The sequence below is a fragment of the Ranitomeya variabilis genome, chromosome 3, assembly GCF_051348905.1.
Source record: "Ranitomeya variabilis isolate aRanVar5 chromosome 3, aRanVar5.hap1, whole genome shotgun sequence".
Lineage (NCBI taxonomy): Eukaryota > Metazoa > Chordata > Amphibia > Anura > Dendrobatidae > Ranitomeya > Ranitomeya variabilis.
In genome coordinates, this window is record NC_135234.1 from 24,085,895 (window position 1) to 24,111,703 (window position 25,809).

A 25,809-nucleotide genomic window follows, 5' to 3' on the forward strand; every position below is an offset into this window, starting at 1 on the left:
CCTAGACAGGCTCGTTGGTCATTGTTTTTCTCCCGTTTTGACTTTGTGGTCTCATACCTGCCTGGTTCGAAGAATGTGAAGGCTGATGCTCTTTCTAGGAGTTTTGTGCCTGACTCTCCGGGAGTCTCAGAGCCAGCTGGTATTCTTAAAGAGGGAGTAATCTTGTCGGCCATTTCTCCTGATTTGCGACGTGTGTTGCAGAGATTTCAGGCTGGTAGACCTGATCCTTGCCCACCTGATAGACTGTTTGTTCCTGATAAATGGACCAGCAGAGTTATCTCCGAGGTTCATTCCTCAGTGTTGGCAGGGCATCCTGGGATTTTTGGTACCAGAGATTTGGTAGCTAGGTCCTTTTGGTGGCCTTCCTTGTCGTGGGATGTGCGTTCTTTTGTGCAGTCCTGTGGGATTTGTGCTTGGGCTAAGCCTTGCTGTTCTCGTGCCAGTGGGTTGCTTTTGCCCTTGCCGGTCCCGAAGAGGCCCTGGACGCACATTTCCATGGATTTCATTTCAGATCTTCCGGTGTCTCAGGGAATGTCTGTCATCTGGGTGGTGTGTGATCGCTTTTCCAAGATGGTCCATTTGGTGCCCTTGCCTAAGTTGCCTTCCTCTTCCGATCTGGTTCCTTTGTTCTTTCAGAATGTGGTTCGTTTGCATGGCATTCCTGAGAATATCGTGTCTGACAGAGGATCCCAGTTTATGTCCAGATTCTGGCGATCTTTTTGTGCTAAGATGGGCATTGATTTGTCGTTTTCATCTGCCTTTCATCCTCAGACTAATGGCCAAATGGAGCGAACTAATCAGACACTGGAGGCTTATTTGAGATGTTTTGTTTCTGCGGATCAGGATGATTGGGTGACCTTCTTGCCATTGGCTGAGTTTGCCCTCAATAATCGGGCTAGTTCCGCTACTTTGGTTTCGCCATTTTTCTGCAACTCTGGTTTTCATCCTCGTTTTTCCTCGGGTCATGTTGAATCTTCTGACTGTCCTGGGGTGGATTCTGTGGTGGATAGGTTGCAGCGGATTTGGAATCATGTGGTGGACAACTTGAAGTTGTCACAGGAGAAGGCTCAGCGTTTTGCCAACCGCCGCCGCGGTGTGGGTCCCTGACTTCGTGTTGGGGATTTGGTTTGGTTGTCTTCTCGGTATGTCCCTCTGAAGGTTTCCTCTCCTAAGTTTAAGCCTCGCTTTATTGGTCCTTATAAAATTTTGGAAGTCCTTAATCCGGTGTATTTTCGTTTGGATCTTCCGGTGTCGTTTGCCATTCACAATGTGTTCCATAGGTCTTTGTTGCGGCGGTACGTTGTGCCTGTGGTTCCTGCTGTTGACCCTCCTGCTCCGGTCTTGGTTGAGGGCGAGTTGGAGTACGTGGTGGAGAAGATCTTGGATTCTCGTTCTCTCTAGACGGAGGCTTCAGTATCTGGTCAAATGGAAGGGCTATGGTCAGGAGGATAATTCCTGGGTGGTCGCCTCTGATGTTCATGCGGCCGATTTGGTTCGTGCCTTTCACGCTGCTCATCCTGATTGCCCTGGTGGTCTTCGTGAGGGTTCGGTGACCCCTCCTTAAAGGGGGGGTACTGTTGTGAACTGTATTTCTTGGCTCCCTCTTGTGACCACTAGCGGTATGACACTTGGACTGTCTTTCTCCAGGTTGGTACCCACCTGGTTCGTTAGGTCTTGGGTGTTCCTATTTAGACTTCCTGGATTCTCAGTCTAGTGCCTGGAATCGATGTAATCAGTCTATGTCTGTTTTCTCCTGACTCCGGGTCCGCTGATTTTTGCAAGATAAGCTAAGTCCGCTTTCTTATTTTGGTTTATTTGCATTTGTTCTTATTTTGTTCCAGCTTGTACAAAATGTGATTCCTGATTTTGCTGGAAGCTCTAAGGGGGCTGATATTCTCTCCCCACACCGTTAGTCGGTGCGGGGGTTCTTGGATATTCAGCGTGGATATTTTTGTAGGGTTTTTGCTGACCGCATAAGTCCGCTTCCTTTTTTCTGCTATTAACTAGTGGGCCTCTCTTTGCTAAATCTAGTTCATTCTTACGTTTGTCTTTTCTTCTTACCTCACCGTTATTATTTGTTGGGGGCTTGTATATTAACTTTGGGGTCCTTTCTCTTGAGGCAAATGAGGTCTTATTTTCTCTGAAAGGGTTAGTTAGTTCTCCGGCTGGTGCGAGACGTCTAGAACCAACGTAGGTACGTTCCCCGGCTGCTTTTAGTTGTTGTGCTAGGATCAGGTATGCGGTCAGCCAAGTTACCACCTCCCTATGAGCTGGTTTTTGTGTTTGCGGACTTAGCTGGAACTTCTGAGATCCTCTACCACTAGGATCATAACAGCTACCTCCCTGGCTAGTGCAGATTCCGGTAGCTGGAAAACCGTGGCCGTGCTGAACTCTATAGTGGAATAGCAGAAACCGGTAGGACAGCTGGATTGTACATCACCTGTCTGCATTTAGACCCAGGTGTTGTGGATTCTGTTTGTGGGCTCCCTCTGGTGGTTACTGCTGGTACTGGGTGACTTTGGTGGGTTGCGGCCTTTGGTTTCCACCTGTCCATCAGAGGCTGGGTGTTTCCTATTTTACCTGGCCTTTCTGTCATTTCCTTGCCGGCTATCAATGTATTCAGATGTGCTCTGTTTTGTTCCTGCCTACCTGCTCCCAGATCTTTCAGGATAAGCTAAGTGCTGATTTTCAGTTGTTTGGTTTTTTGTCCAGCTTGCTTATTATGTCTCTATGCTAGCTGGTAGCTCTAGTGGACTGAGGTTCTCCCCATGTGCCATGAGTTGGCACATGGGTTCTTGTAATCTCAGGATGTTTTTTTGATTAGGGTTTTTTGCTGACCGCTCAGACCCCTTTTGTATCGTTCTGCTTTCTAGTTTACAGCGGGCCTCTATTTGCTAAACCTATATATATCATCTCTATGTGTGTGCCTTCCTCTCATTTCACCGTCAATACATGTGGGGGGCAACTATACCTTTTGGGGTTCGTTCCTCTGGAGGCAAGTGAGGTCTTTATTTTCTCTGCAGTACTAGTTAGCTCTTAGGCTGGTGCGTGGCGTCTAGAACCAATGTAGGCACGCTCCCTGGCTATCTCTAGTTGCGTTTGTCAGGCGTAGGGCAGCGGTCAGCCCAGGTTCCATCACCCTAGAGCTCGTCCGTTATATATTTGTACCTTGCTTGTCCTGTGCTATCCCTAGCCATTGGGATTCATGACAGTATAGCCGGCCCACAAAGTGTTAATTGTTTGGGCTGAAGCAGGAGAATAAGAAGTGTTTAAGGGAAATTTTTATTTTTTTTTTTCCCTTCAGAGTTTTGCTGCCTAGCCCTTAATTGCTGTCTAGCTGCTTCTTACCTCCTCTTAACCCTTGAATGGCTCTGATCTTAGCTGTTTAACATGGATGTCCAGAGTTTGGCTTCCAGCCTGAGTAATCTCGCGGCAAAAGTTCAAAACATACAGGATTTTGTTGTTCACACTCCCATGTCTGAACCTAGAATTCCTATTCCAGAGTTCTTCTCTGGAGATAGATCTACCTTCCTGAATTTCAGGAACAATTGTAAATTGTTTCTTTCTTTAAAATCTCGCTCCTCTGGAGACCCTGCTCAACAGGTCAGGATTGTAATATCTTTCCTGCGGGGCGACCCTCAGAATTGGGCATTTGCATTGGCACCAGGGGATCCTGCATTGCTCAGTGTGGATGCGTTTTTTCTGGCATTGGGATTGCTCTATGAGGAACCCAACCTGGAGATTCAGGCTGAAAAGGCTTTGTTAGCCCTCTCTCAGGGGCATGATGAAGCGGAAATATATTGTCAAAAATTTCGGAAATTGTCGGTGCTTACTCAGTGGAATGAGTGCGCCCTGGCTGCAAACTTCAGAAATGGTCTTTCTGAGGCCATTAAGGATATTATGGTGGGGTTCCCTACGCCTACAGGTCTGAATGAGTCTATGGCTATGGCCATACAGATTGATCGGCGTTTGCGGGAGCGCAAACCCGTGCACCAGTTGGCGGTGTCTTCTGAACAGGCACCTGAGACTATGCAATGTGATAGAATTCAGTCCAGAAGTGAACGGCAAAATTATAGGCGGAAAAATGGATTGTGTTTTTATTGTGGTGATTCAGCTCATGTTATATCAGCATGCTCTAAACGCACAAAAAAGCTTGATAAATCTTTTGCCATTGGTACTCTGCAGCCTAAGTTCATTTTGTCTGTGACTCTGATTTTTTCACTGTCTTCCATTTCCGTTGATGCCTATGTGGATTCGGGCGCTGCCCTGAGTCTTATGGATTGGTCATTTGCTAAACGCTGCGGTTTTAGTCTGGAGCCTCTGGAAGTTCCTATTCCTCTGAAGGGAATTGACTCTACACCATTGGCTATGAATAAACCGCAGTATTGGACACAAGTGACCATGCGCATGACTCCCGTTCATCAGGAGGTGATTCGCTTCCTTGTACAGTATAATTTACATGATGTACTAGTGCTGGGGCTGCCATGGTTACAGACTCATAATCCTGTCCTGGACTGGAAAACAATGTCTGTGTTAAGCTGGGGATGTCAGGGGGTTCATGATCATGCACCTCCGATTTCAATCGCTTCATCTACTCCTTCTGAGATCCCTGAGTTTTTGTCTGACTATAGGGATGTTTTTGAGGAGCCTAAGCTCAATTCGCTCCCTCCTCATAGAGATTGTGACTGTGCTATAGAATTGATTCCTGGCAGTAAGTTCCATAAGGGTCGTTTATTTAATCTGTCAGTGCCAGAGCATACTGCTATGCGGAATTATATTAAGGAGTCCTTGGAAAAGGGACATATTCGTCCATCTTCGTCCCCTCTGGGAGCAGGTTTTTTTTTCGTGGCAAAAAAAGATGGTTCCCTGAGGCCTTGTATAGATTATCGCCTTCTGAATAAGATTACAGTCAAATATCAGTATCCATTGCCATTATTGACTGACTTGTTTGCTTGCATTAAGGGGGCTAGGTGGTTCACTAAGATAGATCTTCGCGGTGCGTATAATCTGGTGCGGATAAAACAAGGTGATGAGTGGAAAACCGCATTTAATACGCCTGAGGGCCATTTTGAGTATTTGGTAATGCCTTTTGGACTCTCCAATGCTCCGTCAGTCTTTCAGTCCTTTATGCACAATATTTTCCGTGAATATCTGGATAAGTTTATGATTGTGTATTTGGATGATATTTTGGTGTTTTCTGATGACTGGGAGTCTCATGTTCTACAGGTCAGGAAGGTGTTTCAGGTTCTGCGGGCCAATTCTCTGTTTGTGAAGGGCTCAAAGTGTCTCTTCGGAGTCCAGAAGATTTCTTTTTTGGGGTACATTTTTTCTCCTTCTACTATTGAGATGGATCCCGTCAAGGTTCAGGCAATTTGTGACTGGACACAACCTACATCTGTTAAGAGCCTACAGAAGTTCTTGGGGTTTGCTAATTTTTATCGTCGGTTCATTGCAAATTTTTCCAGTATTGTTAAACCTTTGACTGATTTGACTAAAAAGGGTGCTGATGTTGCTAATTGGTCTCCTGCGGCTGTGGGGGCCTTTCAGGAACTTAAGCGCCGGTTTTCTTCTGCTCCTGTGTTGTGTCAACCAGATGTTTCACTTCCTTTTCAGGTTGAGGTTGATGCTTCTGAGATTGGAGCGGGGGCGGTTTTGTCACAGAGAAGTTCTGATGGCTCGGTGATGAAGCCATGTGCATTCTTCTCTAGAAAATTCTCGCCCGCCGAGCGCAATTATGATGTGGGTAATCGGGAGCTTTTGGCCATGAAGTGGGCATTTGAGGAGTGGCGTCATTGGCTTGAGGGTGCTAAACATCGTGTGGTGGTCTTGACTGATCACAAGAATCTCATTTACCTTGAGTCTGCCAGGCGTTTGAATCCTAGACAGGCTCGTTGGTCGTTGTTTTTTTCTCGTTTCAATTTCGTGGTTTCATACCTGCCAGGTTCAAAGAATGTGAAGGCAGATGCTCTTTCCAGGAGTTTTGTGCCTGACTCTCCTGGAGACTCTGGGCCTACTGGTATCCTTAGGGATGGGGTAATATTGTCCGCCGTATCCCCAGACTTGCGACGTGCATTGCAGGAGTTTCAGGTGGATAAACCGGATCGTTGTCCACCAGAAAGACTGTTTGTTCCGGATGATTGGACCAGTAGAGTCATCTCCGAGGTCCATTCTTCTGTGTTGGCTGGTCATCCTGGAATATTTGGTACTAGAGACTTGGTGGCCAGGTCTTTTTGGTGGCCTTCCTTGTCTAGGGATGTGCGTACCTTTGTGCAGTCTTGTGAAGTGTGTGCTCGAGCTAAGCCTTGCTGTTCTCGGGCCAGTGGGTTGTTGTTATCCTTGCCCATCCCGAAGAGGCCTTGGACGCACATTTCCATGGATTTTATTTCTGATCTCCCGGTTTCACAGAAAATGTCCGTTATCTGGGTTGTGTGTGACCGCTTTTCTATGGTTCATTTGGTGCCCTTGCCTAAGTTGCCTTCCTCCTCTGAGTTGGTCCCTTTATTTTTTCAGAACGTGGTTCGTTTGCATGGGATTCCGGAGAATATCGTTTCTGACAGGGGATCCCAGTTTGTGTCTAGATTTTGGCGGACATTTTGTGCCAAGATGGGCATTGATTTGTCTTTCTCGTCTGCATTCCATCCTCAGACGAATGGCCAGACGGAGCGAACTAATCAGACCTTGGAAACTTATTTGAGGTGTTTTGTTTCTGCTGACCAAGATGACTGGGTTGCTTTTTTGCCACTGGCCGAATTTGCTCTTAATAATCGGGCTAGTTCTGCCACGTTGGTCTCTCCTCTTTTTTGTAATTCGGGGTTTCATCCTCGTTTTTCCTCTGGTCAGGTGGAGTCTTCGGATTGTCCTGGAGTGGACGTGGTGGTGGACAGGCTACATCAAATTTGGAATCAGGTGGTGGACAATTTGAAGTTATCTCAGGAGAAGACTCAGCAGTTTGCTAATCGCCGTCGCCGCGTGGGTCCCCGACTTCTTGTTGGGGATTTGGTGTGGTTGTCTTCTCGTTTTGTCCCTATGAAGGTCTCTTCTCCTAAGTTCAAGCCTCGGTTCATCGGTCCTTATAGGATCTCGGAGATTCTTAACCCTGTATCTTTTCGTTTGGATCTCCCAGCATCGTTTGCTATTCATAATGTGTTCCATCGGTCGTTGTTGCGGAGGTATGAGGTGCCCGTTGTTCCTTCAGTTGAGCCTCCTGCTCCGGTGCTGGTGGAGGGAGAATTGGAGTATGTTGTTGAGAAGATCTTGGATTCTCGTGTTTCCAGACGCAAACTCCAGTATTTGGTTAAGTGGAAGGGTTATGGTCAGGAGGATAATTCCTGGGTGGTCGCCTCCGATGTTCATGCGACTGATTTGGTCCGCGCCTTCCATAGAGCTCACCCTGATCGCCCTGGGGGTTCTCGTGGGGGTTCTCGTGAGGGTTCGGTGACCCCTCCTCAAGGGGGGGGTACTGTTGTGGATTCTGTTTGTGGGCTCCCTCTGGTGGTTACTGCTGGTACTGGGTGACTTTGGTGGGTTGCGGCCTTTGGTTTCCACCTGTCCATCAGAGGCTGGGTGTTTCCTATTTTACCTGGCCTTTCTGTCATTTCCTTGCCGGCTATCAATGTATTCAGATGTGCTCTGTTTTGTTCCTGCCTACCTGCTCCCAGATCTTTCAGGATAAGCTAAGTGCTGATTTTCAGTTGTTTGGTTTTTTGTCCAGCTTGCTTATTATGTCTCTATGCTAGCTGGTAGCTCTAGTGGACTGAGGTTCTCTCCATGTGCCATGAGTTGGCACATGGGTTCTTGTAATCTCAGGATGGTTTTTTGATTAGGGTTTTTTGCTGACCGCTCAGACCCCTTTTGTATCGTTCTGCTTTCTAGTTTACAGCGGGCCTCTATTTGCTAAACCTATATATATCATCTCTATGTGTGTGCCTTCCTCTCATTTCACCGTCAATACATGTGGGGGGCAACTGTACCATTTGGGGTTCGTTCCTCTGGAGGCAAGTGAGGTCTTTATTTTCTCTGCAGTACTAGTTAGCTCTTAGGCTGGTGCGTGGCGTCTAGAACCAACGTAGGCACGCTCCCTGGCTATCTCTAGTTGCGTTTGTCAGGCGTAGGGCAGCGGTCAGCCCAGGTTCCATCACCCTAGAGCTCGTCCGTTATATATTTGTACCTTGCTTGTCCTGTGCTATCCCTAGCCATTGGGATTCATGACACCCAGGAGACACAGTGATAATTAAAGGCCCGGGTCATCCAAGAGACCCTGTTAAAAGGCCCAGTTCACCTGTCATACGGGTTGTGTCCTAACCTTCATGGGGGACAGAGAAGAACTGGGAGGACCTTATGTGAAGCCTCAGGCAATAAGGAACCACATCACCACCTCACTTGGAGGAAGGCTTTGATCTCCACCTGGTGAAGGAGACTCTAGAATCGCTTCTAAGCCGGCCGGACCCTGCCTGTACCTGTTGTCCGGTGCCCTGGACTGCGGTTGCCTGAAGCTACAGTAAACCAGGTAAAGACTGAAAACCTGTGTCCTCGTTATTCGCCATACCATCCACTACACCATCGGTGCCATACATCTGGGAAGCCCTGGGGACCCCGCTTCACCTGTGGGAAGCGTTACCATCTTGCTGCAACAACATCACCCCAGAGGACCCCTTTAAGCGTCGGTCCCTACTGGCCGAACACCACAGGTGGCGTCACGAACAATAGACTTTATCCACAATTCCCCTTAAAAGACCTTTCCCCTTCAGTTGGGCGCCCAGGGCCCAGTCACCGTGACATCCCCTTTAAGACCGGACCCGGTACTGAGTACCCCACCGCCCAGTCGGGCGACTCACTGGCGTCATATGCTCAGTGTCACAGTGCAGAGAGGTCGCTCCTGTGCTAGTGCTGAAAGTGAACTTGTCAGTTAGGTAGATAGGATCCTGTCCTGTGTGAAATTCATCTTCCAGCATAAAAGTGGCTACTCCAAATTGTTCTAAAACTGTGTTTCAGTGGCAAATCAAAAGGCCAGATTTCCACTTAAAAATCCTTAGGTAAAACAGTGCTGTTCAGGCACACTATCAAAGAAAATAAATAGTGATTATTTAGTGAAGAGTGACTGACAGCTGTGTGCCTATTGTTATGAAACAGAGAGGTACAAGAGGGGAAGGCTGCTGGAGAGGTTTGTACTCACTTAGCCGCTCTTGAAGTCGGCACAGGAGGCGGTTTCCATGCAATAGTCCAGGCAAGTTTATTTAACTTCATAAACCGCTCCGGATGGCAAAACAAAATAGAGCCTTTTCTGACACAAAGTGCAAACAAACTGAAATGCATGAACCGGAACATGCGCGATCAACATGCCTTAGTACGGTAATCTCACTGTGCTAAAATGCGGACTACCGGGCCTCACCAACCACCGGCCGTCCCATCAACCTCATCTGTCGCTTCATCTTTCTCCCTCACCATTCCAAGTTTTCTCACACAGGTTTCCGGCCACAGAAAATCCACTTGCTTATCCCCTAAAGTCGGGATTGAGTGGGAGCCCATCAGCTGTTACAGAAGTAGACATGACTGCTGCTTTTGTGTCACCTAGCTCAACACATTATTATTATTATTATTATTATTATTTATTGTTATAGCGCCATTTATTCCATGGCGCTTTACATGTGAGGAGGGGTATACATAATAAAAACAAGTACAATAATCTTGAACAATACAAGTCATAACTGGTACAGTAGGAGAGAGGACCCTGCCCGCGAGGGCTCACAATCTACAAGGGATGGGTGAGGATACAGTAGGTGAGGGTAGAGCTGGTCATGCAGCGGTTTGGTCGATCGGTGGTTACTGCAGGTTGTAGGCTTGTCGGAAGAGGTGGGTCTTCAGATTCTTTTTGAAGGTTTCGATGGTGGGCGAGAGTCTGATGTGTTGTGGTAGAGGGTTCCAGAGTAGGGGTGATACGCGAGAGAAATCTTGGAAACGATTGTGGGAAGAGGAGATAAGAGGGGAGTAGAGAAGGAGATCTTGTGAGGATCGGAGGTTGCGTGTAGGAAAGTACCGGGTGATGAGGTCACAGATGTAAGGAGGAGACAGGTTGTGGATGGCTTTGTACGTCATGGTTAGGGTTTTGTACTGGAGTCTCTGGGCAATGGGGAGCCAGTGAAGGGATTGACAGAGGGGAGAGGCCGGAGAATAGCGGGGGGACAGGTGGATTAGTCGGGCAGCAGAGTTTAGAATAGATTGGAGGGGTGCGAGAGTGTTTGAGGGGAGGCCACAGAGCAGGAGGTTGCAGTAGTCAAGGCGAGAGATGATGAGGGCATGGACTAGGGTTTTTGCAGATTCTTGGTTGAGGAATGAACGGATTCGTGCAATATTTTTGAGTTGAAGTCGGCAGGAAGTGGAAAGGGCTTGGATATGTGGTTTGAAGGAGAGATCAGCGTCAAGGATAACCCCGAGGCAGCGAGCTTGTGGGACTGGGGAGAGTGGGCAGCCATTTACTGTAATGGACACATCTTTCTCAATCCACCATAACATCTCAGCCTTCACCTCACTTACATTCCAGCAGTTTGTCCTGTACTCCATACTCCACGCTTTCTCAGCACAGCAGCCAACCCTCGGTCCCACAGTTGTGGTCACATAAAAGTTTGTTTCCTCCTGTACATAGCAAAGCCAAGAGCTTGTGAGTCGCCCGCTAGGGCTTGGGGTAGCATTGAATGCAAGATTACCTGCCAAAGGTGATCCCTCCTGTCTCCAGGCATGGCACTACCCTCCCCGAGAGGAGGGCAGCATCACTGTGATACCTGAACTCCTGGGGTTCCACACTTGAACTTCACCATCTCCAGTCTACACCATTCTGGAGATTCAAGAGTCAAAAAGCTTACCAAATTAATAACCAAATATATTTATTGAAAAATCAATTTTCAATTAAAAACCATACATGTGATATATAGTACAAAACAATGAATAAAAATAGTGACTACATCCGAAGATACACCCATAGACCCAGGTGCAACATGACAGGACAAAAGTAAATCAGCCGTCATAAAGAAGGTATTGGTTAACAACACATAGCTGTTTGTATAGCTGATGTATAGCAATAGCAACAAATATAGCATTTACACAGTGGCACTGGCCGTACTAGTAAAATCGCTACACATCACAAATAAGCCAAACGCAACATGTGAAGATACAATAAGTAGATAAATTGTTAGTTACCCATGGGTCACACAATGTCCTGTCAGGCACCAGGTCCGAACCCCGACGCGCGTTTCGCGTTTGTGTACTGCCGCTTCCTCAGGAGGCGTGACCATCTCCAGTCTGTTGGCCATGGAATTGCTGCCTTTCTGCCTGTTGGATACAGACGGTTTCAGAGTGTTGATGTCCGTTGCAGTCCCCCAGTACCAGTTGCCCAGTCGCCATTATTTCTTTAAGAAAACCGTAGCTGCACTACATCAGCATGTTGCAGAGAACATCACCCATTCCCTGAAAAAATGTATGTCTGCCAGGGTGCATTTCACCACTGACACCTAGATGACCAAACAAGGGCAGGGCCGTTACAACTTACTGCCTACGCACTTGGTGACTCTGGTGGCTGGTAGCTGAATAATCTTCCAAGGCAGTAAGTACAATACCAGGTTTAAGTAGGGTGTTCAATCAGGGTGGAGTCAATCAGGAACCCAAGGTGGAGACAATCAGAAACAATACAGGTACTTGTATCTGGGTTAGGAAGCAAATGTCCACCAAACTGAATAGCTCAGAGGGAAGAGATGACACCTGGTGCCCAAGAGCCCCTGGTTTTGAATCCTGACAGTACTCCCCTCCTTCCAGGATGACCACTGGACATCTCAGGTGCTGGCTTCTCTGGATTACAGATGAGCGAGTATGTTTGGAAAACGATCACCAAACAAAAATCCGACACGAATATGACACGTTCGGATTCGTGATTGGAAACACGAGCAAATTTTTATAAAATCTGGAAACATGGGTAACATTTGGTAAAAGTACGGTAAAATATTTGCATTGCCACTAAAGTATTTTTAGCACTTTGGCTAGGATAGTGGTGTTGTATGATGAGCGTGGGGCACGTGTTTGATGGGAGGAAGGGGTGGGGAGAGCTAGTAAAAAAATGTTTTATAATTTTATGTGTGCACATTGCAGCTAGCCAATCAGGGCGCAGGAAACACCTACAATGTCCTAACACCATGACTTGCTGAAATCACATGTACCTCTCGATATAAAGAGCAGACATCTTGTTTTAGAACCATTTGGTCAGCATAACAGAGCAGAGAGACTACTCCCGATGCTGGTCCTGGGTGCCGATATATTTTAGCTAGTTAGCTAGGCAGTTGTTTCTAAGTCAGATAGTTTAGATAGCTAGTGTCCTGTGTAGCTGTAAAATCGACCTTCCAGCAGATTTTTTTTTCTTGTGCCATTAGTGAGGTCCACAGACAAAGACAGCAGGGCACATGTCATACAAGTGTGTTGTGCACTGCTTCTATTGTGCTCCATGCATAAGTAGACCTTTCAAAATAATTTTCTTTCAGTTCCTAAACATGATTCAGCATGCCATATCCCACCTTGTCATTTAGTGCCGCAGAACTTAATCTCACTTTGGCCTATATGAAAAGACCAATACTATTAAAGATTTACCATAATTGGGGGCCCCATTTGAGCTTTTGAATTGGGGCCCATGAGCTTCAAATTACGCCACTGATCAAATATGTTGCATATAATATTAATTGTAGTTCAGGACCATCAAAATTCCCTTTTATCTTTTCTGTAAACAATATTTATATTTTCTGGGTTTTTTATATGTATTTTACTTTTAAGTACTGTAATTTTTTTCTGAAATATAAATGGCTTTAAACCATAATAAAAGGCTACACATTATTGTCGGCTTCCAATACCCATTTATCATATTCTAGTTCATATAAGTTTATAAAATCTTTCATGTAGAAGATTCTGTGCAGGGGTGGATATAGGATCATAATTTAGTCATGGAGGAATTTCTTATTCTTTGTCCGCACCCCTCTCTGCCCCCTTATGTGTGAGCTGCGCCGTCAACTCATGAACAAAAATTATTCACAAGGATGAAATTGTGACAGATCTGGTGAGACTACTCTTGTAATTTTATATATAATAACTCACTGCTTACAAGTGATGTACAGCCATGGTGTGTTATAGCTTCATACAAAATAATTTCATTCATTTTCAGCTCAGCCGTCTACATTCTTAAAACTAAACAGTGATGGATCTCCTGAGTGTGGAGCCATCGGTGGGAATCCACCTGCAGAAATCTCCTGGATCCCAAATTCAGATTATATAGTGACTACAAAACTAGAAGATCTGGACGGGACGTGGTCTGTGGTCAGCACATTCAGGAAAAGTGGAATAAATGGGACGTCGGTGACTTGTGTTGTGTCTCATCCAACGTTTGTAAATCCATGGCAGGAAGACATTGCACTGAGCTTTGGTAAGTATATGTGTGTGTGGAATATTATGAACCTCAGCTTCAAAACTTCTTAAGTCATTTTTTCTTGTAGCTTAATTTCCATAATTCAAGATGTCTCATGTCGATTGATAAATTTGGTGTATCTTTAGATTTAATTCTTCTGTCTCTTCCTCTATTTTACATGTTTTACACCACCCCCAGAAGCTTCTTTTTTTTTTGACACTTTTTACACCGCCGCCAAAGTTGTAATTCATAAATCTGACTTAAACATGATTTGCACCACTAATCATGCCATTTACCACCTTCTTCCAAAAAACAGAGGAGTGTAAAATAGCAACAAGTCACAAATGTCCGCACATTTAGACAATGCTCCATTTTTTTATTTTACATTTTTTAATTAGACAAAAATTTAACATTTTGACCATGGCTTCATACGCACGTTCCTATGTATACATCTATGCCAAAATTGACAGTTAATGAAGTCATCATAAAAGTTGTTTTTTTTGAGAGTTGTGTCCCTAATGTGAGTAATGTTGAATGGAGTGTCTCAGGGTACTCATTGCCTGTATACGGCTAGGATACTGTATGTCTCTAATGCTAGTATATACCAACCTGCCACAGCATTTCCCGCCAGCATGACACTCACGGATCGCACCAATCACCAGTATGGGAATTACTTTGTGCCTCGGTGGGTCATCATGGCTTCCCTGGCACTTTCGTTCATGCATACTTTCTGTCAGCTCACCCCATTCTGGCCTAATTCTGCATCAATACTTTACCACTTAGGTAAAGAAATTCTAGGAAACTGGTAGCTGTAGGGGTCACACCACATAGCTCTCCAACACTCCGACATGTTACTTCTGCCTACAGACTACCGGTGTTGGGTTGAACAATTAATAAAATGTTCAATTCTCTAGTTGCCTACTCCTGGCCTAATGGATATTGATCAGGAGCGCACCAAAAGAAATACACCACACAGTTGGATGTAAACTCTCCTTGATCAATCTGTGGCTCAGCTCCTAGAAGGACTTTATTTGGCTTAAAACACAAGCTTATATATTTCCTGTAAGGGGGCTCGGTTAGCCCTAAAATGGGAGTGATCGGATGTATTTCATTGGTTAGTGGGTTGGGCAATGAGCAAGTTCATGGGCGGATCCATGAGGTCATCAGGGTGGGTTGGTCCATGAGGTCATCAGGGTGGGCGTCACTGTGGGTGGATCCATGAGGTCATCAGGGTGGGCGTCATCTTGGATACTAGCACATGGTCTGCTGATACAGGAAATGGCAGCCATCTTTAGGCTCTCCTTGATCATCTTGGATACCATCACATGGCATGCTGATACAGGAAATGGCAGCCATCTATAGGGTCTCACTTTGATCTGAGGAAACTTATGTAAGGTTAAACAGTACATGTTATGGGTCTTGAGGTTAATTAAGTATTTGATCTTATGGCTCTCCTCAACAGTCCCCCCTAAATACTTTATTAACCCTTTTTTTTTTATCTTGATCCCACCGTGGTTCCCTAACCCACCAGTGTTAAGTGTCACTGTGACATCAGAGGCTTCATGACAATTCAGATGCTATAGACACCAGAGAATGTGTGCGCGTTACCAGTGTCCTCGGGACTTTCCTACCTGCTGGATCTATTACTCTCCAATCTCCCATCTCCATGGTTACATAAAATACACGTGACTAACCCTGATGTACACATCCTAGATCTGACCGTCTCGCCCGGGAGAGGGGGAATTGGAGTTTTCACCAGTTTGAGACAAGTTTTCCCTTGTGGAAAACCTCCATTTGTAGCTGGACTTTGACAAGCAGGTCAGATCCTACTCTGTCCCTAACTGTCTAGCAAGTTTATAATGTGAGAGATGGATCCAGGAGGCGCTCAGCAACCCTGACCGAAGTAGGAGTAGTCAGGAGCACTTAGTAGGCACCCTCAAATCTCGACTCCAGGGATGTCTTTCTGATGAACTTCTTTACCAGCACGTAGTCACCAGGTTGGAAAGTATGGGTACCTTCAGTGGAATCTGGACCTGGAATGGATGATAAAACTTGTACATGTGTTACTGACAGTTCTTTCGTAAGGGCAATTACATAATTTACAAGAGTATCACTTCCTAAGGCTAGCTGTTGTGGAAAATATTGACCCAACCTTGGAGGCCCCCCAAAAAGAATCTCGTATGGTGTGAGTTTAGTGGGACCCCTTGGAGTGTTTCTGACTGAGTATAAGGCAACGGGCAAAATGTCTGTCCAAGTCTGACCTCCTGACTGGCTTTAAATATTTTATTTTTGAAGGTGCCATTCAGTGTTTCTACTTTCCCACTGCTCTGTGGGTGATATGGAGTATGTAAACCCAAATCAGCTCCCACCAATGTCCATAGTTCCTTCGTCAGTGCTGCAGTGAACGCAGGTCTTTGGTCACTCTCAATTACCTCTGGGACCCCATATCCGCATACTACTTCAGTCATCAGGCTCTTAACAGTCACTCTGGCAGTCATGTTGGTTACTGGATAGGCTTCGGGCCATCCTGAGAACATGTCAGTCACTACCAGTACATACTCGTACTTCCCTACTTTTGTCATTTGAATGTGATCTATCTGAATTCTCTGAAAGGGATAGATTGGTTTAGCCAAATGTTTCTGAGTAACTTTCTGAGGTGGTGCTGGATTGCATGCTGCACACACAAGGCAGGACTTGAAATATTTTTGGGTGACAGTAGAGATCCCAGGTGCCATATAAGACTCCCAAATCAGGTCATTCATCCGATTCTTGCCTCTGTGGGTGATCCTGTGTGCCCATTCTGTCACCGAGGGGTACAGATTACAGGGTAGACAGACCTTTTTGTTCATCCTCCAGACTCCATCTTCATCCTTTTTAGCTCCTCCTTCTTGCCATGACTTCTCTTTATCATCTGATGTCTTGTTTTGATGTAGATGGATGATCCTCATAACAGAGCCTTTAGTCCCTTCTTCATTGTCTTGTGACATGTACACCACTGCTTTCTCTTTCCCAAATGGATCCACAGCATAGGTCTTTGCTGTTTTGTCAGCAAAGAAGTTCCCCCTTGCTTCTGGAGAATCCAATCTCCCGTGAGCTTTGATCTTGATCACTGCAACTTCCAAAGGTAGATCTATACTCACCGGCCACTTTATTAGGTACACCATGCTAGTAACGGGTTGGACCCCCTTTTGCCTTCAGAACTGCCTCAATTCTTCGTGGCATAGATTCAACAAGGTGCTGGAAGCATTCCTCAGAGATTTTGGTCCATATTGACATGATGGCATCACACAGTTGCCGCAGATTTGTCGGCTGCACATCCCAAAGATGCTCCATACAAGGCAGGATGGATCCATGCTTTCATGTTGTTTACGCCAAATTCTGACCCTACCATCCGAATGTCGCAGCAGAAATCGAGACTCATCAGACCAAGCAACGTTTTTCCAATCTTCTACTGTCCAATTTCGATGAGCTTGTACAAATTGTAGCCTCAGTTTCCTGTTCTTAGCTGAAAGGAGTGGTACCCGGTGTGGTCTTCTGCTGCTGTAGCCCATCTGCCTCAAAGTTCGACGCACTGTGCGTTCAGAGATGCTCTTAGGCCTACCTTGGTTGTAACGGGTGGCGATTTGAGTCACTGTTGCCTTTCTATCAGCTCGAACCAGTCTGCCCATTCTCCTCTGACCTCTGGCATCAACAAGGCATTTCCGCCCACAGAACTGCCGCTCACTGGATTTTTTTTCTTTTTCGGACCATTCTCTGTAAACCCTAGAGATGGTTGTGCGTGAAAATCCTAGTAGATCAGCAGTTTCTGAAATACTCAGACCAGCCCTTCTGGCACCAACAACCATGCCACGTTCAAAGGCACTCAAATCACCTTTCTTCCCCATACTGATGCTCGGTTTGAACTGCAGGAGATTGTCTTGACCATGTCTACATGCCTAAATGCACTGAGTTGCCGCCATGTGATTGGCTGATTAGAAATTAAGTGTTAACAAGAAGTTGGACAGGTGTACCTAATAAAGTGGCCAGTGAGTGTAGAGCGGCCACAAGTTCTTGTATGATAGCAGCATGTTTTACAGGAGTTCCACTGGACGTTAGGTATCCTCTGGCTGCCCAGATACTGCCGAAGTCATGAGCCACTCCGAAAGCGTATCTTGAATCCGTGTAGATGTTGACCACCTTCTCCATCGCTTCCTGACAAGCCAACGTCAAAGCTTTAAGTTCCGCTTCTTGTGCAGACATGTGCGGTGGTAGCGATCCAGCTGAGATGACCTGGTCATGTGTAACTACGGCATATCCCTTATGGAATCTTCCTGTTTCATCTGCAAATCTGGAACCATCAGTGAAGAACGTCAGGTCAGCATGTGGGAGTGGGTCTTCAGACACGTTTTTCTTGGAGGCTGCTTCTTCCTGCATTTGTTCGAGACAGTCATGATCCTCTGGGTGTGTAGAGGCATCTTCTCCGAGAGCATCAGCATCATCATCCACATCCCCCCTGGAAAGAGGAAGCAGCGTGGACGGGTTGAGGATGGTGTAGCGGACAAGAGTGACATTATCCGGAACCAAGAGAGAACATTGGAGTCTCATATGACGCTGCACCAACAGATGTTTAGGTTGCAAGAATAGCAATTATGTCGTGTGGAGCCATTAAGAGAACTGGATGTCCTCAGATGATATCAGAATTTGGGATTCCAAGAGCTGGTGCAGACTGTGTGGCCTGTTTAAGAGCGTAGAAAGCTTCCACGGATTTGGTACATAGTGGAAACGCTGACGTCTTGAGGTCATCGTACAATGGCTGCATCAGCTTGGAGGCATCTGGAATCCATTGGCGACAATAAGTGATAGGTCAGCCAACTGATCCGAGGCCCATGTCTTAGGTTCTTGGCAGAACTCAACAGTAGAGTCCCATGTCTTGTCACTGGCAAGTGAGTCATCATTGAACACGATATCCATAACAGGCCAATATGCATCACCTGCTTTAAGATTTGGCAAGGAAATGAGATCTTGCCACTTGGCTGGCTAAGTACTTTGGATTTGAAGCATGCTTCTGTAGAAAAGCATCAGCTGTTTTTCCTAATCTGGAACTTAGTTCAACAGAATAGCAGCTTGCTGGGGTGTAAACTTGATGTAGAGGGTGGGCTCCTCAGACATAAGCATTGGCACAGTTGGTGGTGGCACCTGAGGCGGGAGTAGAGATGGCACCGGGAGTGCAGATGTAATCCCTTGTGTATGAGGAGCAGGAGGAGGTAACAGTCCTGGAATGAGGTGCTCTATTTAGGCAGCTCCAGTATCATGGTGTGGGATCCAGGTGACACAGGCACTCTTAAAAGCTTTAACAGTCCTGTCCTCATTAATGCGAGTTATTGCTGTACGAAGTTGTTGAGCACTAACGTCTGGATGAATAGGGTCAACAGTAGGGGTCACAGCGTGTATGATCATTCTACATAGGAGATTGCCAGCTTTAGTCACCGCTATGTCCCCAACAGCTATCTGACCACGTGACTCAACAATGATTACTGTCAGCTTGAATAGTAGCCCTTCCTGCTTCCACTATAGCTCTAGCTACACCTCCATTGTGCTCTAACCGAGAATTGGTAGCATTAACAATAGCGTCTGTCTCCATTGTTGTTATGTCACCCTTTCCCACCATTAACAAGGGTCCCTCAGGAAGTTCTTTTTAAAAAAAAATAGGTTGCCAACATTCCCTCCCCTTTGTGCTTCCTGTGCTATTGGTATCCCCCTCCCAGATTTAGCCCCCCCTTGATACAGTCGCCACCGTCCCATACAGGTGTGCGCTTGGCTGCAAGACAGCCTGTGAGGTACCGGGTACAGGGTTAGGTAGACTGTGTGAGAGTGCTGTTGTAGTGGAAGCATTGGGAGGAGAGGCTGTTGCTTGGAGCATCTCGTGGGTGTGCAGCTAAATTGGCAGTGGAAGTGACAGTAGAAAGGGTCGGTGCCGGGACAACCCAGGTGGGAGTATTGCTGGATTCACGACAGGAGTGATAGGGGAAAGGGTCGGTGCCTCATTGGAAACCACTGAGATAGGAAACATGGGTAAAGCCTGTTCACTTCCGAAGGAATATAGTATTGTCCGTTAGTGGTCATTACTGGGTAACAAGGATTTGGTGATGTGGTGTGTAGCCTTAGTCTGAGATGTTCACCACCAGGAGCAGCACATTTGCCATCTACAAAATGGCTGCCGTCAGAATTACATTTGCCATCCACAAAATGGCTGCTGTCAGAATTACATTTGCCATCCACAAAATGGCTGCTGCCAGAATTAACACATTTGCCATCCACAAAATGGCTGCTGTCAGCATTAACACATTTGCCATCCACAAAATGGCTGCCATTAGAATTAACACTTTTGCCATCCACAAAATGGCTGCTGCCAGCATTAACACATTTGCCATCCACAAAATGGCTGCTGCCAGCATTAACACATTTGCCATCCACAAAAATGGCTGCCATCAGCATTAACACATTTGCCATCCACAAAATGGCTGCTGCCAGCATCAACACTTTTGCCATCCACAAAATGGCTGCCGTTAGCATTAACACATTTGCCATCCACAAAATGGCTGCTGCCAGAATTACATTTGCCATCCACAAAATGGCTGCTGTTAGAATTAACACATTTGCCATCCACAAAATGACTGCCGTTACCATTAGCACATTTGCCATCAACAAAATGGCTGCTATTACATTTAGCACATGGCTCTGGGCCACCATTATACGGTGGTGGCCGCTCACAGGATATATTTTTGTAATACACATAAGTCAAAACTCTACCCTTTTTATTCCTTTCCTCCTCTACCCAATTTTCTTTATACAAACTTTCAGAGACTCTTTCCCACGCCCTAGCAGTAGACAACAATCCATTATCTTCTAGGATACCTTTTCTTTCTTTCAAGACAAGCTTCCACTCCAGGGGCTGCAACCTTCCCCCTTCTGGCATTCCACACAACTTCATAAGCTTTTTACATTGTTTAACATGACTCTTCCCTTCACGAGTCGCTACTAATGTGCACAAGTCTAACTTGCCATCAGAATTTGGCTTAGTGCCAATACAGCAGAACTGCATTAATTTCTCCATCTTTCTATAGATATACAGTATATACAGTATATCTCTCTATCAAGATAACAAACACGAAACAAACAATAAGACGGGGGAGATGACTCAAACCTGAGATTCTAAAGGGAACTGAGTCTGCAGTACTCAGTTCCTATTCCTTATTGTCATGTGGTCCCTGTCTGACTTCCGTGTTCCGTACTTTACAAACCAATTATTCCCTACTTAATCAAATTGCTCCCTAACTTACCAGTCTCCGTGCAGAGTCAATTCACTCGATGTCACGAGGCAAAAACTATAAATTTATTTATTTGGCTCGAACTGAGTCATCTCACTCCAAGTTTTAATGAGCCGCTACACAATTTATTAGGCGCCGAACTGACTCATCTCACTCCAAGTTTTACCGGGCCCCCCCTAGGCTGAGTCAATTCACTCAAGGTCCTAGTCTCTCTTATACAGAACTGAAAATCTTATCACAGGCAACAACCATGTACTGTACCACAGACAATTTTTTGTTTACACTTGCTTGCTTTTCTTTTCTAAAAACTTGCTTTTCCTGTTCTAACACTTGCTTCTCCTTCTCTAAAACTTGCTTTTCCTGTTTTAACACTTGCTTCTCCTTCTCTAAAACTTGCTTCTCCTTCTCTAAAACTTGCTTTTCCTGGTTTAACACTTGCTTCTCTTAACTACCAGTCATCTCCCCTCTTCACAACATGTAACAGGCAGTAGGCAACTAAAATATGTGACGGTTCTTGCAATTAAATGACCAGCAGCGGAGAGACCCTTCTGCCGTCTTACAGATACCAAGAAAACCGGCACGGTCAGGTAATCTGCACAGGATATCCCGAAGGACACAGGTAAAGACTACAGATTATACATAATCAGCAGACTTACCGTGTTCTGTTAAGGAGGTCATCAGTCTCCAGGTTTGGGGTATTCAGCGCGTCCTGCCATTCAACTCGCCGGTCCTCAGGTTTCAGGGCTCTCCTCTGCTGGCCCCAGGTTGGGCGGCCAAATATGTTGGGTTGAACAATTAATAAAATGTTCACTTCTCTAGTTGCCTACTCCCGGCCTAATGGATATTGATCAGGTGCGCACCAAAAGAAATACACCACACAGTTGGATATAAACTCTCCTTGATCAATCTGTGGCTCAGCTCCAAGAAGGACTTTATTTGGCTTAAAACACAAGCTTATATATTTCCTGTAAGGGGGCTCGGTTAGCTCCAAAATGGGAGTGATCAGATGTATTTAATTGGTTAGTGGGTTGGGCAGTGAGCAAGTCCATGGGCGGATCCATGAGGTCATCAGGGTGGGTTGGTCCATGAGGTCATCAGGGTGGGCGTCACTGTGGGTGGATCCATGAGGTCATCAGGGTGGGCGTCATCTTGGATACTAGCACATGGTCTGCTGATACAGGAGATGGCAGCCATCTTTAGGGTCTCATTGATCATCTTGGATACCAGCACATGGCATGCTGATACAGGAAATGGCAGCCATCTTTAGGGTCTCACTTTGATCTGAGGAAACTTATGTAAGGTTAAACAGTACATGTTATGGGTCTTGAAGTTAATTAAGTATTTGATCTTATGGCTCTCCTCAACACCGGCATACCTGACAATGGGAGTATTCAGGCCTACTCAACAAACCCTGAGCTGATCTCTCTCACTACAAGTGGCAGTCTCAGAATTTGGTCCTGCTACCAACAAAGACCCGTAGCTGGTCCTCCTGGCTGCATACCCATCTCGTCCACAATCTTCATATTTTCTGAAGTCTGTTTGACATAATAGCTCTTCAAAATCTTCAATTCTTCAGGCTAACCCTCTTACTCCAGCCATCAGCAGGCTCCCTCTGCACTTCACTGTGTGGTCTCCCACCTCTATACGTCTATCTTATTTATCGTTCATCTTCCCTTTTCTATAACCACGCCACAGCGCATTGTCCAGTGCCACAATGCTATGAGTGTCAGGGTCCCGAGAGAGACAATACTGAAGCAGCGACCTTGCTCCTGACTGGGTGCCAAAAGAAAATAGTTTTAGATCGTTGTCCATGGCTTAATTTATTTAACCAGTCACAAAGATGAGTTTTCTTGCCACATTTAGTCTTCTGTGTGGGACACAAACAATATTGATCCAGTAATGGTGGAGTAGGGGGTAAGGAGCTTATGACGCCTGCGTGCGAAATATTGGGATAATATTGTTCCAGCAGCTAATCCCAGTGTCCCTGCCGGGCAAGGTTTAGTATTAATTCACTATTTTTTTTAGCTAACTAACACTTCTCACAAATTCTTCTGACTCTTCTCATACCGTAGTGGGCCTTTAGAATCTCCTTGCTGCACAAAACCTTCCAGTTTCCAATCAAATAGCTTCTCAGATGCCATTTCAGATACCGGCCACCGGCAGTACCTCATTATTTATATAACCTTTTATCTTGATTTCTAGGATATAAACTTCGATTTGATATCATTCTGAGATTGATTGTCACGGTAATCTTCACTGTACTCTTTATAGAATTTCTTCTATACCTAAAGATCAATTGCCAGGTACTTACATTATACTAATATGAGGGTGATACATCCTGTAGGTCTCAATTTACGTAGGGTTACAGTATGACAAGAAATGTATTAATCTTTATATAATATCACTAGTGTTGAGCATTCCGATACCGCAAGTATCGGTATCGGCCGATACTTGCGGGTATCGGAATTCCGATACCGAGATCCGATACTTTTGTGGTATTTTAAAATGCGTGCGTTTCCTGCCTCCCGTGACGTCACGGCTTGTGATTGGTCGCGTCGCCCATGTGACCGCGACGCGACCAATCACAAGCCAGAATGTAATTTTAAAATCCTGAAGGACCTGAAATTACGTCACGGCTTGCTGTGATTGGTCGCGTCGCGGCCACATGGGCGGCACGCGACCAATCACAAGCCGGGACTTCACGGAAGGAAGTAAACGAGCGAATTTTAAGCAAAGAACGCTGCCGGTTCCCTCGGTGAGGTCCAGGCTGCGTCGGAGAGGTGAGTATAGCAATATTTTTTATTTTAATTCTTTCTTTTACACATTAATATGGATCCCAGGGCCTGAAGGAGAGTTTCCTCTCCTTCAGACCCTGGGAACCATCAGGGATACCGTCCGATACTTGAGTCCCATTGACTTGTATTGGTATCGGGTATCGGATTGGATCCGATACTTTGCCGGTATCGGCCGATACTTTCCGATACCGATACTTTCAAGTATCGGACGGTATCGCTCAACACTAATTATCACAAGTCAATGATATTCATCAGAAATGGGAGAATCATTTCGATGTGAATCAAATTTAAGTACAATTTTTAACAATTCACTAAATTAGAACGATATGTACTTCCCGCCACGTGATTCGCCTAAGATGACCACCACCATTTTAACAATTGCAAAAGATGAAATCACCATAATCCTTTGCAGCTATCACATCACATGGTATAAAAAAGCCAGTCTGGAAGGTATCACAGGAAAGGGAAAATTGTGGATGATCCACGCTGTAATCGTAATGGTACATCCAGGTCCACACAAGTGGGTTAGCGATTTTTTATTTGGTCAACGAATTTCAAAGTACTATACACTTCTTCATCAGGACAAGAAAAAAAATGTTTTTTCTCCTGCTGAAGAAGAGTGCAGTATTTTGAAACGGATTGACCAAATAAAACAATGCAAACCCTCTTGTGTGGACCTGGATGTACCATTTCGATTACCAGCAGCTCGGATCATCCACAATTTTCCTTTCCGGTGATTTCTTCGGTCCGAGGACTCATTCAACCTGCAGCAGATGGATTTCCATTCCATCACAATGTTGTCAGATCAGGTTAGCAAAACCTTTTTTTTTAATATTTAATTGTTAAGACCCTACAGAGCTGTTTTCTGCTCCCTTGTTTTCTAATCTGGAAGGTATATCATAGCCTGAATAAAAGCCAAGGCAGGGAATGCAGTAGTCATGTTGTGGTGAATCTGGGTAGTGAGCGGACATCTCAGATCACAGATTAGAAAGATGGATAGAAAGTTATAAAAGAGTGAGTAAACTTTACAGATAATATGTGGCTGTAAGTGTATGAGGAAAAGAGAATAATACACTTTTATAGATTAGAAGAGAGAAAACCAGACTGTCATACACATAATTTCAGTGAATAGGAGACATCGGAGTACTTTCAATTTGCAATAGATCGAAATTCTTGGCAAAATTTGGTGAAGGTGGTGAATTTGGATTTCAAAAGATTTGATCATCTCTAATGATTGTTCCATAGATTGGATGCAGTGCTCTCTTCAGCCTCTGGAGGGAGCTATTATTGCATTTATTCACTTTCTTTACGTGTACTATAGTAAACGCCTCCAGACAGAAATAAAGATCCTGGAAATGATTGCAAAAGTAATAATAAGACTATGGACCATCTATAATACTGGTGTCCTTAGATAAGGCAGAGGGTCGGTGAGACGTCAGGCTCCAGGTCCTGATGTGACTGCAGTCTCGGCATCCCCCAATGTTAATCTTGTGCTCATAGATCCGATATGTTGTAATTATGTATCACACAGGTTTATTTTACTGCTTTTTGTTCTATTCAACAACACATAGAACCTTCGATCAATTAATATCTGTTGTACTAAAATAATCAACATTTCTTTCTTGTGCTCCTGATTCTATAAGAACTCTGTTATTATTGCGTTGAATGATTCATATTTTTATGTTTTTTAACTGACAGAATATTCCTGGAGAGCAAAAGAATGAAGACCGATAATAAGAAACACGGATTGATGATGTTTCTATTGATTGGATTATCAGAAATGGATTTGACCTTTTCTTTAACTTCTTCAATGTTATTGTCTTTTTGTTGTAAATTTTGTATTTTCCTTCAGTAAAGTTTTTCTCACACTCTTTTGCACGTTTGATCATTTTATTACAGATTTCTGATCTGGCAGCTGCGGATTTTCACCTTTTAGTCCTTCTTTAAATTCCTGATGAACTATTTATGAATTGTTCTAGATTTTCATTGCCCAGAGAAATAAAAAGAATTACAGGCTAATGACCTGAGAGTTCTACCCAAAGAACCCCAATAACAACAACACCCCCAATAAGCAAGAAGATCTCTGCTGGGTCTCATCAATTCCTCTAACAGAATAATTCACAAATATACAGCTGTGAGAAAAAGTGTTTGCCCCCTTCCTGATTTCATTTGCATGTTTGTCACACTGAAATGTTTCAGATCACCAAACAAATGTAAATATCAGACAAAGATAACACAAATAATCACAAAATGCAGTTTATAAATGAAGGCCTTTATT

The 25,809-nt window shown here is 45.0% G+C and overlaps 1 protein-coding gene across 2 annotated transcripts in view; it reads left to right on the top strand.

The window, feature by feature from the left end:
• LOC143817903 (cell surface glycoprotein CD200 receptor 5-like) overlaps positions 1–25,393 on the top strand; it is a 42,561-nt gene extending 17,168 nt beyond the window's left edge. Inside the window, exons 3-5 of one of the 2 annotated variants that reach the window (XM_077299371.1) lie at positions 13,190–13,447; positions 22,939–23,039; positions 25,230–25,393. In XM_077299371.1, the coding sequence (XP_077155486.1) occupies positions 13,190–13,447; positions 22,939–23,039; positions 25,230–25,265 (395 nt within the window). In that variant the 3' untranslated portion in view covers positions 25,266–25,393. The remainder of the gene's footprint in view (positions 1–13,189; positions 13,448–22,938; positions 23,040–25,229) is intronic. The other variant, XM_077299372.1, reaches the window with a different exon arrangement.
• Positions 25,394–25,809: the final 416 nt, after the last annotated feature.